Raw genomic sequence first — 14,649 nt, forward strand, 5'->3', positions numbered from 1 at the left:
AGGGAAAGCTAGCTAGTAATATAAAGACAGATAGTAAGAGTTTCTATAGATATTTAAAGAACAAAGTGAACATTGGTCCTATAGAAGGTGCGAGGGGAATTGGTAATGGAAAGTAGGGAGATGGTGGATGAATTAAACAGGTATTTTGCTTCAGTCTTCACTAGAGGACAGAAATATCATCCCAGAAATAACTGTAAATGAGGGAATGGGAGGGAGACAGGAACTTGGGAAAACTAATCACCAGGGAAGTGGTATTGAGCAAATTGTTGGGGCTGCGGGCTGACAAATCCCCAGGTCCGGATGGACTTCACCCTAAGGTCTTGAAAGAAGTGGCTCATGAGATAGTTGATGCAATGGTATTAATTTTCCAAAATTATCTAGATCTGGGGAAGGTTCCATTAGATTGGAAAAGGGGAGGCGGGGGGGGGGGGAGAGACAAAGCAGGAATCTACAGGCCAGTTAGCCTAACATCTGTCATAAGGAAAATGTTAGGAGCTATTATTAAAGATGTTATAGCAGGTCACTTAGAAAAATTCAAGGCAATCAGGCAGAGTTAACATGATTTTGTAAAAGGGGAATCATATTTAACCATTTATTGGAGTGCTTTGAAGGAGTCATGTGTGCTGTGGATAAAGGGGAAGTGGTGGGTGTACCATACTTAGGTTTCCAGAAGGCAATAGATAAAGCGTCACATCAAGGTTATTGCAGAAAATGAAAGCTCATGGTCTAGGGGGTAACATATTGGCATGGATAGAAGATTAGCTAGCTAACAGGTAGCAGGGAGTTGGCATAAATGGGTCTTTTTTGGTTGGCAAGATGTGACAAGTGGTGTGCTACAGGGATCAGTGCTTGGGCCTCGACTTCTTACAACTTATATAAATGACTTGGTTGAAGGGACCAAAGAAATGGTTGCTAAATTTGCTGACGACACAAACATAGGTAGGAAAGTAAATTGTGAAGAGGACATAAGGAGGCTATAAAGGGACATGTATAGGTTAAGTGAGTGGGCAAAGATCTGGCAAATGGAGTATAATGTGGGTGAATGTGAAGTTGTCCATTTTGGCAGGAACAACAAAAAAGATTATCTAAATGGTGAGAGATTGCAGAGCTCTGAGATTCAAAAGGATCTGGGTATCCTAGTACATAAATCACAAAGGGCTAGTATTCATGTACAACAAGTATTAGGAAGCTAATGGAATGTTATCATTTATTGAGAGGGGAATTGATTACAAAAGTAAAGAGGTTATGCTTCAGTCAGACAAGGCACTGGTGAGACCACATCTAGAGTAGTGTGTACAGTACTGGTCTCCTCATTCAAGGGAAGATGTAAACATGTTAGCAGTTCAGAGAAGGTTTATGAGACTAATGTCAGAAATGGGCAGGTTGTCTTATCAGGTAAGGTTGGACAGGTCAGGCTTATATCCACTGGAGTTTAGAAGAGTAAGAGGTGACTTAATTGAAACATAAAAGATCCTAAGGGGTCTTGACAGTGTGGATGTGGAAAGGATGTTTCCTCTTGTAGAAGAATTTAGAACTAGGCGGGGGGTCACTGTTTAAAAATAAAGGGTTGCTCATTTAAGACAGGGATGAGGATAAATTTTTCTGACGGTTGAGTGTCTTTGGAACTCTCTTCCTTAAAAAGGCAGTGGAAGCAGTCTTTGAATATTTTTAAGGCAGAGTTAGACAGATTCTTGATTAACAAGGGGATGAAAGGTTATTGGGAGTAGGCGGGAATGTGGCGTCAAGGTTACAATCAGATCAGCCACGATCTTACTGAATGCTCCTAATTTGTATGTTTGTATGTTCTACTGTGAAGACAGACAAAATATTTGTTCAATATCTTGACCATTTTCTCATGCCCCATGATAATTTTTCCTGTCTCTGCCTCTAAGGTACTAATGTTTACTTTAGCTACTCTTTTTTTAAACATACAGGTCAAATAACCTTTATCCGAAACCCTCGGGGCCGATTGCATTTCAGCTTTCGGATACTGCATATAAACTTACATTACAATAGTCTAAGCCTAGGCTAGCTAAAGTAAACAAAACGGCTAAAATAGTAAGTAGTATCACTGAATAATAAATAGAGTACATGAAAAAGTTTCTTTATAATATGGTCACCACAAAAATCTCAAGGTAAACAGTGTAGACAAACAACTAGACTTTCCGTGCTAAAGGTCGATGAGGTCCAAAAAATGCAGTTTTTGGATGTGTTTGGTTTTTGGATACTTGACTTGTACCTGTAAATGGTCTTATAAATCGGATTTTATATTCTTGGCCAGTTTACTCATTCTTTTTTTTTTTTCCTTTTATCAACCTTATGGTGGGCCTTTGCTGATTTCTAAAACACCCCCAATTCAGGTTTATTACTATTCCTTGCAACATAAGCTGCTTCTTTTAATCTAATCAACCTGCCTCATTGCACATTACAAGATCTAAAATCGCTTCATTCCTAGTCAGTTCCACAATATTTTGATACAGGAAACTCTTTTGAAAGCATTCTACAAACTCATCTTCCAGACCACCTTTACTAATTTGATTGGTCCAGCCTACTCTCCACAATTATTACATTGGAGCTTTTAACAAAGACAATTTATTGCCTGTTAAGAGGCCGAAAACTGCTCCCTCCAGCATTTTTTGACCATTGTTATTCCTAATTTCCATCCATACCAATTTACTACTTGATCTTCTGAGGCATGATCCTTTCTCACTACTGTCCTTATGTCCCTTTTTACTATCAAAGCTACTCCTCATTTTCCATTCTCTCTCTGAAGTATGAATATTTCCCAATCTTGGTCATTTTGTAACCATGTCTCTACAATGGCAATTAGATCTAAACCATTTATCTCTAATTTGTGCCTACGAGTTCATCTATCTTATTGTAAATACTTTGTGCATTCAGATAAAAAAGAGGCTTTAATTTTTTTAAAACTATTTGCATTGACCTTATTTTCTAATGTATTTTCAATTCTGCCCCTTCCTATCCCACTATTTGTCTTTGCCTAACTTGCTACGCTGTCTAGTGTCTCCACTCTTCTCCTTAGAATTCTAAATCTCCTTTTCACCTGAATCCTCCCTTCCAAAGGGCTCGCATTAATTTAAAGCCCTATCCACAAATTGTTCAACCTTACCGACAGCTCCACTTTTGAAGCCCTGGTTTCCAGGACAACTCTTTATTTTCTCCCAGCCCACTAGTTCCCTGGTATGACTCGTATTTTTGTGCTCCCCAATTTAATGGGAGCAAATTTCATATCTGGCACACTGACATAACCATCCATCCCCAGATCTAGCATAGCCAATCAGGCCTTGCTCTCCTCTGGGAGAAAAAAAAAATTACCTATATCTCAAGATTTATCTTTGAAATCAAAGATAATACCCAACTTTTTTTCTTCACTACCAAATGTCTCCTTAAACCTCTCTCCTATGCCCCATTCATCTTGGTCACGAACAGTTACACCATCTGTTTGATTAATACTACTGCTTACCCCACCCTCTTCCAGGCCATATGTCTTAGCCTACTTATTTGCACCCCTTCGGGGAAAGAATGTGCACTCCACAGTCAAACAGAAATCATTTATAGATTATAGATTTTTGGACAGCTTGAAGTGATAGGTTTCAATCTATGCCACCCAAATGATCCAAAATTAAAAGCTAGAGATCCTGCGTGCTCCACCAGGAGACGACGACTATTAATTGCAACGTTTCACTTTTTGAAAACTTTGCAAACTAGATCTACAGACAGGCAATGAATACAGACCTAGTCAGCGGTTCCATATATAAAAATATGAAAATATAAAAATTATCTTAATTCATTCTCATATTATCAGTATGGAGAATGAAAACTAAGGCGCTTCAGTTTTTCTTTCCTCTTTTACGCACATGGCCTTGCTTCACAGATGTCATTGGGGACCACAAGAAAAAGGAATTGGGTATCTGTCGAAACCAACTCCCCTTCCTACTATGTCTTGGCCACTTGACAATAATAAAAAGTGGCATTTCTCAGTTTGAAATCAAGAAACTAAATGGCATTGCAGCCATCCTACATAATGTCAGCTCCTATTGCACTGAAGTCTCTATTTTCAACCTTCCATAAAAGGATCACAACAAAACTTGCAGAAGAAAAGCTATACTATTAGATTTGGTGAAAACTACAGGTCGCATGCAGATATTCGATACAATGTTCAACAGTTATCAGGTCTTAAATTAACTTATTTGCGATCACACTCACATAAACAGATAAAACCATTTACAGCATTTAAGGTGCACACCAAATGTTACAAGGACAAAAGAATCTGCCATACTGCCTACACAAATTTGAAAAGGATCAATAGCTACTGTCCTTTCAATGCTTCTATAGATAGTTAATAAAAGCAAAATAATACATTCACAACACAAAATACTTACTCTATGTATGATTCCAGCTGAATGAATATACTGTCAAGAGGAGAGCAAAATTAGATACTGTTGTAGTTTAAGTCAAACATAATTCTATAAATTAGATATTCATTTTAATTAATATCTGATTGCAACAACTGTTTAGAAGGCATTCTATATACAACAAAATAAAATTTGATGAAAGAACTAACATTAACATGGTTGTTTAGGGCTGTTAAAGTTACTGAACTGAAAATACTAAATCAGTTACTTGGCTTACAGTAAACACTTCAGTGTTGACGAGGTACAATCATTTGATCTGCTTTTTCACTTACTATTCAGGATACATAACCAAATGAGGACTTGCATTGCTGAGACTAAGTATGACTAAGATGGTATTCATTCAACATAAATGGTGCCTTACAAAATAACCTTATCAGATCAGAAGTCAAATTATTAGAAAATGGGTACACTATATATATGCTCCAACTCAGGACTGCATTCAAGGAAATCAAGCATCAGATACTTTTACCGTAATACGTTTTAGGATATGAATCTAGAATTACTTTGTTTTCAAAGCTTGAGGAAATAAAGAGGGTTGATGAAGATAGTGTATTTGGGTTGTGAATATGGACTTTCAAAAGGTGTTTTATAAAGTGCCACATAACAGACTGGTAAACAAAATTGGGGCATGTGGGATTAAAGGAAGCAAGGCAGCATGGATTTAAAATTAGCTAAATGACAAATAAAAGAGATTAATAGTGAAGGCTGCTTTTCAGACTGGAAGAAAAGGTACAGTGGTGTCACCCAAGGGTCAATATTAGAATTACTGTCTTGATATACATTAATTACCTGGACTTGGATACAGACAGGTTAACTTCAAAGTTTGCAGGTGACACAAAATTTGGAAATATAGTTAAAAGTGAGGATAGCAACAGCCTCAGGAGGAAACAGATTGGTAAACTGAGCAAACACATGACAGATACAATTTTATGTAGAGACGTTTGAAGTAACGAAGGAAGAATGAGGACACAATATAAAGTGTAATTTTTAATAAGGAGGGTATAGGAACAGGGAAATCTGGGAAGAGGTGTTACATACATAAATCTTTGCAAGTGGCAGGACAAGTTGATAAAGCTGTTACAAAAGGCATATATGACCCTTCACTATCAACTAAAGCATAGAGTATAAAATTAAGGAAGCTATACTAAACCTTTATAAATCATTGGTTATGCCTCATGTGGAGTATTATGTCCAATTCTGGGCATCGCACTTTAGGAAGAATGTCAAGGCCTTGGACAGGGTAAAGAGGAAGTTTACTGGAATGATAAATCACCAATCTAAGTCCTTATTTAGTTATGGATCCCGAATAGTAAGTGCAGGGATGAGGGGTTTCAGTGATACAGAGAAACTGGGAAAGTTGGAATTCTTTTTCTTAAAGCAGAGGTGATTAACAGGCAATTTAATAGGAGTGCTTGCAGTTCAGGGTTTTGATAGAGTAAATAGGGTGAAATTGGTTCCACTGGCAGGTAGGTCGGTAGATTGACAATTCAGGTTTAAGACAATTCGCAAAAGAATCAGAGGGAGGAAGCAGCGATTTTTTTATATGTAGCAAGTTATGATGATCTGGAATGCACTGTTTGAAAAGGGTGGTGAGGATGATGGATTCAGTAACTTTCAAAAGGGTTTGGATGTATTGTTAAAATTAAAAATATTGCAGAACCAAGAGGAAAAAAAAGCAGAGGCAGAATTTTCCCTGCCCGCTGGCAGCAGGCGTAATAGTTGGCATCAGCAGACGACACGGCAGGATCAGTTTCACGACGGCAGGAAGGCAGGTTGCGATTGTCCACTCAGCCCGCCAATGGCGGACTGTGTTTCTTGCCATTGGTCATCGTGAACCTCATTGTAATACATCAGCATATCATTATCAGGTTGGATCGTCCATCCACGTCAGTGGGGGCTCACGCACACGCCACCCAAGAGCCACAGCGGGACGTCGCTGGTCAGCACCTAGTGACACCCTGGGTCTTTAGATGCCACATTTCATTCCTGTAGATGACCAGTGTCGCTGAAGACTGCGCATGTCTAGGGAACTGGTCGCTCACATCTGCCATTTACTGCAGGATTTGGCTTCATGGGGACATGGAGGGCAACCACTGCTAGTGGCTGTGAAAGTGACCACGGCACTCAATTTCTATGCCCGCGGCTTCTTTCAGGGGTCCACAGCTAACCTCTGTGGGATCTCACGAGCTTCCACCTACAAATGCATCCATGAAGTCATGGATGCCATCTTCACAAGGGCACACAACATTGTGCATTTTGCCTGGGACCAGGACAGCCAGGATGCAAGAGCAATTGGACTTGCCCAGATCTCGAATTTCCCACAGGCACAGGGTGCAACTGACTGCACTCACGTGGCACTCAGGTCTCAGTCGCAACACGGTGGGCTACATCAACCGCAAGGGCTTCCATTTGCTGATTGTGCAGCTGGTGTACGACCACCAGGAATGCATCCTGCAGATGTGCCCACGGTTACCAGTTAGAGTACAAGGTGCCTTCATTCTCAGTCGGTCACAGATCCTTGGAGTCTTCCAAGGTCCATAGAGGCTGCAGGGGTGGCTCCTCGGGGACAAGGGCTACCCGCAGAGGCCATGGCTGATGACACCTGCGCAGCTGCCTCAGACTGCAGCAGAGCGACAGTATAACAAGGCTCATACTGCAGCTTACAACTTGGTGGAGCAGACCATCGGAATGCTGAATATGAGGTTCCAGTGACTGCACTGGTCTGGCGCAGCCCTACAATATAGTCCACAGAGGGTGTCACGCATTGTCGTCAACTGCTGCGCCCCATACAACCTGTGGCGCACCAACGGGGTGATGAGCTGGTTGAGGAGATGGAGGAGCTGCATGACTCCCCCGTTGGCGGTAGCGTCCTCAGAGATAAGGCTGAGGAGAGGCGACGGGGATGGGGCCTTCGCCCTGGCTAGATGAGGAAGGCGTGCTCGGAGGCCCTCATAGCTGCTTGATTTGTGGAGGATGATGACGACATGCAGTGAGATGACCCCATTATTCCTCACATCGCATTTGTGAATGTTTGACTCCAGTCTGTCTAATAGCAGCATGAATACCCTCTGAGAATGCTCCTATCGTGGAAAGGCAGTGGAGGCCCTAATAGTTGCTCGATTGCAGGATGACAACGACATGCATTGAGGGCACTCCATAAATCTTCACACAGCCTCAGAATGCCTGACTCCTATCCGGCCGAGGGCAGCTCGCTTGCGCTCCGTGATCAGGGTCATATCAGAGAGACAGGCATGAAACTTTAGAAACATCTGATGCTTTGTGCGCCTTCAACACAGCATCAGTGGTCACAGATGCTGAAGAGATGGGGGCCTGCCCAATAAAGGTGCTGAGGGTACACCAAGAGAATGAGCGTACTCTAGTGCCTGCCCACTACATTCTGGCAGCAATGACAAGCACTGCCGAGGTGCAGGCATCAGTTATGTCTCCAGGGAGTGAGAGGCCAGACCATCACTTTGGTTTGAAGGCTGCACAAAGCACAGGGAAGAGTTCCTGGACTAAGACACCTGCCTTTATGTTGTGCAGAAAGGTTTCACATCTGAGTGACAAGAACACTTAACAATGAGCCATAGGCAGGGAGACATTCTTGGGAGTTTACTGACAATAGCGGAACAGTATGTACAAGAGATTAACACCCAGGCCCAGCTGTGCAATTAATTCTCCTTAACTGTCCTAACTCTGCCGCTACATCTTGGTGCTCCTCGGGCATCCACAGCAGCAGTGCAGTCAGCAGGCTGTCTCCAACGTCTTGTCTGTGATGACCTTGGCGGGTGCTCTCTGGAGGGTCCCGGCCTGCTGTGTAGCAGTAGCACCCTCCTCAGCCTGTGGAGCTAGAGCTGATGAGATCACAGAAAGAGGGGAGTCGGATGGGCCGGACACTCGGAGTCACCTGGATGGATGGGCCCGGAGTGTGCACCTGCGGATCCTCCTTCCTATGGGTGCCCGGGGTCCTAGGCTGACTCTGAGGAGCAGGGGTAGCTGGAGTGAGATCGAGTTGCCCGGCACCCCTCTTGCGTACACACTGTTGGAGGCCAACTAAGGCATCAGCGATAGAGCTGAGCCTGTGTAGCAGTGCAGGAGCAATGTCCTGGACCCAGGTCTACATGGCGGCCACCATCCTACCAGTGTTGACCTCGGTGCATTGGCATGCCGGCGTCATCACCTCAACCCGAAGGTGGTCGAACTCCTCCATCATGCCTTACAATCCAAGGAGTGCAGCGGACATCCCTTCCTGATGCTCCCGAGCTTGCCTTTGCAGCTCTAGCAACTGTGACATGACCGAGTCCAGAGGCTCATCATCTGACTCAAACTCAGCAAGGTTCTGACCTCCAGCAGTCCTCCGTGTGCAGGACACCTGGAAGTCTCTGCCGCCACTTGCAGTGGATCAGACAGTGTGATGTGCTCACCAGATTGTGATCCTGCGGTTACTCTAAAACTAGGTCCCACCGAGCTGTCTCCCTACGCTGGTGGAGGGTGTGGGTGGGCGCTGTGACAGGACTTCGGCAGGGTGCCTCCATATTCCTCTTCAAAGATTCCTTTGGGGCTTGATTGGAGGCCCAGTGGGTCATGGGCTCTGTCCCCTGCTTGGCGGATGTGTCTGCAAAAGCAAGGAAAGATAATTAGTGATGGCAGTGGCCAGTGAAAGAGGATACATCACTCATGGCATGGTTGTCTGATGGATGTTGCTGGATCCTCACTTGCTATAGCAGCACCGGCCTCACTGTCAGTACAGAACCGGTCCAGGTCCTCACCAGCCAGCTAGATGGCTCTGTTTTCAAAGTCCATGAAGACACTGATTTCAGGCATTCTGCCACTGGTCTCTGCGACCTCTCTCTCTTGTGTGCCAGCTTGCCCTACATAGATAGAGATGGAGAAAGCATAAGCAGGATGCTTGCCAGGCCAGATGACAAGTATGCCTGGCCTGTGTGGGTGTTGAGTGGTCTCATGGATGGCATGGGGACAATGACAGTGAGTGTGAGAGTGCGAATGGTGATGTCCCTTGAACCGGCAGAGAGTGTGGACCCTGTGGACGTGTGATGGGTTTGAGTGAGAGAGAGTTGAGTGATGAGATGAGTGACTTACACTGGCGAATGGAGGAGATCAGTCATCCTCTTGCAGCACTGGGTGGCTGTCCTCTTCTGCAAGGCGTTGGCATTGACCACCGCTGCCACTGCTTCCCAAGCCTGATTAGTGCTGTTGCCAGCCATCCTGCGACCAAAGCAGGGGTAGAGGACATCCCGACGGGCATGCAAAAGTCGCTTGACTGACGCGTCATTGAACCTGGGGCTGCAGTCTTCTTCAGTTTCAGAGCCATACCTTCCGTGCAGCAGTGGTGAGCTGGAAGCACTGCGAAGCGTGCTTGCGGCTGGACTTCAAATATGGCGCACGGAGTTGATGGTGGGTGGGCGAATCAGAGCCCACCCGCCATGGAAACGGCATGTTTCCCAGGTGTGCTTAAATAATGAGGTGGGTTCGGGACGACATGGCGTGAAAACCCGCCATCGTGACCGGTGGATAAAATGACATTTTACCCGCCTGCTACCGCACTTAGTGCGAATTTGGGAAAATTCTGCCCAGAGAGTGGGACTACTGGATTCAGCTCTTTCAAAGACTGGCACCATGGGCCGAACAGCATCCTTCTGTGCTATATGATTCTATTACTTCTGTTCATAAGTGCACACCAAATGATTAGTACCAAAAAATAGATGAGATTCCTCCTGTCAACTTTATCAAGTTAGCCATACCACTGCAACAGTGATTAGATCCAGAAAAGGGAAGTGAGGCCAAAGAAAAATTCTCACCTTAAGGCCCCGAATTATCTGATAAATTAGGAACTGTACATGGTCATCTGTAAGCTTCTGACATTTAACTATATTGTTTAGGTCTGCTCCCATTAGGTTTGTCACCAAATACCTGTGCAGAAAACAACAAATTCAAAGTTACAAGATGGAAAGTATATTAGATCATGCAATGGTCACGCCCTCTACGAAAACAATGAAACATATTTAAGTGAAGATCCTCTTATTCTGTGTCATGCCTGGTTGGATTCTGCGATATCAATGTTGATAAGGCATCATACAGGATTTACAACAGCAAACTGGGTCCCTTCTCCTCGTGATAACAAGGCAAATTTGATCAGAGTCCATTGCTGGGATGAGGGAAACATTTATCATTATAAAGCTAGGGAGCAACTCTCAGACATTAGTCTTAGAATCTGACTTATAACAGAATCAATATAAAAAGCAGTTCAGGATAAGTTTAATAGTACATCAAACCTGTCATGTCCAACTTCATTCCAAAATAAACGCCAGCACACCAAACTGCACTGTTAAAAACAATTCTCCCTCGGCTTATGTTAAATGAAAAAGCTAGAACTTAATATGGAAAATAAAGTTAGAAATAAATATGCAAAAAAATTAGCACTTCAAAACAACTTCTTCCCTTCACTTCATTTGTTCGAATTCCTTTCCATACCACTACAGAATATGTACAAGATCTAACTCAAACAACACACATTTGCTGCTTTTAGACTATCAAATCCATTCCAAGACCTCACTTCTCAAATAGTAACTCTGTTCCATGGAGTTAGTTAGGAACAGACCATCAGAAATTAGGTCGTCAAAACAAAGATCAATAAAAGGGTGCAAAGCACAGATGGGAGCGCAGACTAGTGAGGTAAAAGGTGTAGCACAGCTGTTGGACCAAATGACCTATATATGTGCTGTTGCATGCTTTTGTGTGTCACTAATTTAATGCCAAACTCCCATTTTTCCCTCATATACTTTTACTGATTAGAATTGGTGAGCCAAATGACCTGTAGCTGTACTCCAGTTATCTGGGATTCAAAGTTTTAGAGCTCCAGTCGTAAAATTTAATGTCAACAGAAATAACCATGATATAGGGTCAAGAAAGCAAATGGTAGGTATTGGGGAATAAGATGAAACAATATTATTGTACTGCACTACATGCTGTATTGTCATGCATGCCCATGACATCTAGCTTTTTAAAACATTTGAAAAACTAAATGAATAAAAGTGTATCTGAAACCATTTAGTCATTCACTTCTTCAGTCAGAAACAGCACGGTTAGTTGGCTAGGATGAACACACTGTAGCTGAATTGGCAAGAGGATTGGCCCTCAACCTAAAACTGTGATCCAATTCAGGATCCCCCACTGTACATCTCGTCAGACAGGAAGATGAATGGCAACAGAACTGTGGCTATATGGCATGTTTCTGCATACATTCTAGTTCTGCTGCACCTTCTGGTCAGAGGCCTCAAGGTCACTTGGGAGATGATAAAATAATCCAAGCCCATGCATTTCTGGCCTAGTAACAGCATAGCAAAGGACCCTGATCAATTGGAAGCTTGCACAGATTTTGCTCCTCAAAAGATGATACATTCTTTTCTGTGGCACAATCAAAAATTCCCTATAAGAAACATGTGGTTTCAATACTTGTGCAGGGCGGGGGGGGGGGGCCTGCAGCATCTGGCATTTAAGATAGTAATGTATGGACTGTGCATAGTGATAGGGAGATTCTTCCTGAAGGTCAGTCACTCATCTATGCTAAGCCCCCACAACCAGAGGGGGCCCAAAGCTACCTGTAGGTACAGTCCTTAATGCCAACAAGAGCTACGGCTGCTGTAATTTATTGCAGGATCTCATCCTCGCCACAAAATCTCCCAGAACCCTGGCCAGGGATGGCATCAGCCCCATTTTCCATCACCCTTGCCCTAACGTATAAGGTTCTGTAGTTTTGTGGGACACTTGCTGCATTTACATAAAAGGGCTATGAATGTCTACTACTGTACGAAACCATCTTGAGAACATATAATCTTCATAAAATTACAAAAGTGCCAAGATTTTTCAGGTTGGGGTAACTTGCTCATTAGAAATAGAACACCATAGTTGAAATTGTTGCTGCTTTTTCCCTCCAATTGTTTAGATTATGCTCATGCCCTCCAAGCACTTTATAACATTAAGAAAAGATTTGAAGTTCAATACTTTCCAATCCCTAATATAAGGTACTACCAGTTTTCCCAAACTAGCTAAACACCAAAACATTCATTTAGAGTTTAGGAGCTACTTTACAAAGAGTATACTGGATTACAAAGCACATTTTCAGCAATTACTTTTGGTCAAAACTAATTTTTAAAAAAAAGAATCTCTGCACTTCAACAAATAAAATGTAATTAAATTGGAATTGTGGGGAAATGGGTGGCATAGAAACAATAGTTCTTTCGCTCGATACCTTAAATCTAGCTCAGGGTGACAAGAAATATACTAACTGCAAAAGTTAGGTTTAATTCATCCTGCATCATCAACAGTTTCTAGTTGATGTAAGTTCACACCATAAAGCTGCGTATAATTCAGTATGAAATGATTAGCCGTACCCAAGACATATATTGTGAAAAGTCACTAATGATGATCATTAAAGAAATTAAAATTACGCACTGGTGCATTTAGCTTAAGGCGAAATATTGCAATATTTACCACATACATCACTCATGCTTTCCCCAATAGATCACTTGATGATAACATCCAATGCTAAGAACTGGAGCATTCTATTCCTGATATACAACTTATTTTTGTTTTTCCAAACTACAAGCTTTATCAAGGATGATTGGAAACTGCAAAGTACATGAATTAATGGGATGAGTAGAGAAGTCAATTTAGGCGTAGGGAAACCAATTTAAGAGAAAGGGAGCTTTCATTTCCCCTCTTATCGTTTTAACTGTTTGAACTCTGTAGCACTCAAAAACTATGAAAAAACATCCAGAAACAGATAACAATGATGGACAGCACTCATATCGCTTTTCACATCACATGTCAAACTGCTGGAGTGTACGAACGAATGAGGAGTTTAAACTTCAAGTTGAGTGCAGTCCAAATGCAAATAAGTTATCTATTCTTCCTCTTCCCTCCCAGAACTTCTGTTTTTCCCATTAATTACCAATGTGATGCCCTCACTGTATATTTTTATAAAAATATATTCTCATGCCTATTTCTTAATTTAAAACTGGACCTTGGCTGAACAAAGACCATTAAGATGGCTGAACAAAGACCATGAAGATGGCTGACCCTCTGTTAGTTTTGGTCTGTGTCCCCAGAGCTAAAGAAGTCATTTTGCAGTTTCGGAAATCTTATACCTAGTTATCTCAGAGGAGCTCATAACAATCACCTGGGAATTCACAGCCCAACTTCAAAGGGAGCTACATCAAAGACCTTCTGTACTTGATAACCCAGGCTTGCCAGCGGAGATGGAAATTCTAAGGCAAAGACCTCTGAAACATTCCTTTTAACTGCGACATTTCGCAGTCCTGGAGACCCAAGTGAATTCTAGACAATGGATAAACATCCTTTGTTGAAGACCTTGTGGAGAGGTAAAAGCACATGACCTAAGCCTCTGGCTTGTTGAGCAAGTTAATAATGCCTTACTGAGCTGCGTAGCCCAGTAGGCTGTTTTAACATCTGACTGGCAGGCCACACAGAAGGAGCTCTGCCCAGGTTGGACACATGACCCCATCTACCCTGCTTCTGATTGAAGTGCTGTACCATTGCCTATAAAACAGATTCATCTCTGCATGCCTCTCATATCTTGTGAAGTGAATACCACTGGAAAAATGAATTTTACATTGGTTTTCAGCCCATCAACCTCCGTGAAGGAATGCCTCATTGGGCTTTGATTCTGGATTCTGGAACTTATGTGAACCAATATTTATCTTCTGTGTTCTCTGGACTGTAAAACCTTTCCTCTATCCCTCTTTACTGTACGACTGCGGAGGGGAAGTTGCGAACCCTCCTTTTCGCGTTTTGAACGTGTGCAATAAACTAACCCTTTGAGTTCAGCCTAGCTCGAGTTTGCTGTGGGATTATTAGTAGAAATTGGATCGCAAAAAAAACGAGGGGTTGGGAAATATGCCACCACTTATGAAAAAGAAACAAAAACACCTGTTTACAAATGGGTAGCGAGAGGAAAATTTACTATTTGAATAGACCACCCTCCTGTCCATAATACATGATTATAAATACTATTTTCCCTTCTTACTTTCCACAATAGATTTTGCAGACTGTTTCCCCCAGTGTTTAGTCTGCAGTGGCTAACATGTGAACATATTCCACGATCTGGACCTGGCTGAGGAGTTGCATCATCTTCAAAATGCCTTGATTGTTTATTAGAAGGTGGTGTTAACTA

At 42.5% G+C, this 14,649-nt stretch overlaps 2 protein-coding genes across 4 annotated transcripts in view; both read right to left on the bottom strand.

Moving 5' to 3' along the window:
• Positions 1-14,649, bottom strand: part of LOC144683535 (mitogen-activated protein kinase 14) — a 59,629-nt gene that overhangs the window by 26,415 nt on the left and 18,565 nt on the right. For all 3 annotated transcript variants that reach the window (XM_078546626.1, XM_078546625.1, XM_078546627.1), the window contains exons 4-5: positions 10,256-10,367; positions 4,404-4,433 (exon numbers count right to left, since the gene is read on the bottom strand). In XM_078546626.1, the coding sequence (XP_078402752.1) occupies positions 4,404-4,433; positions 10,256-10,367 (142 nt within the window). The remainder of the gene's footprint in view (positions 1-4,403; positions 4,434-10,255; positions 10,368-14,649) is intronic.
• Positions 1-14,649, bottom strand: part of LOC144683536 (peptidase inhibitor 16-like) — a 697,419-nt gene that overhangs the window by 7,988 nt on the left and 674,782 nt on the right. The gene's annotated exons all lie outside the window — the stretch shown is intronic.

Source organism: Cetorhinus maximus, chromosome 8 (assembly GCF_964194155.1).
Source record: "Cetorhinus maximus chromosome 8, sCetMax3.hap1.1, whole genome shotgun sequence".
Taxonomy (NCBI): domain Eukaryota; kingdom Metazoa; phylum Chordata; class Chondrichthyes; order Lamniformes; family Cetorhinidae; genus Cetorhinus; species Cetorhinus maximus.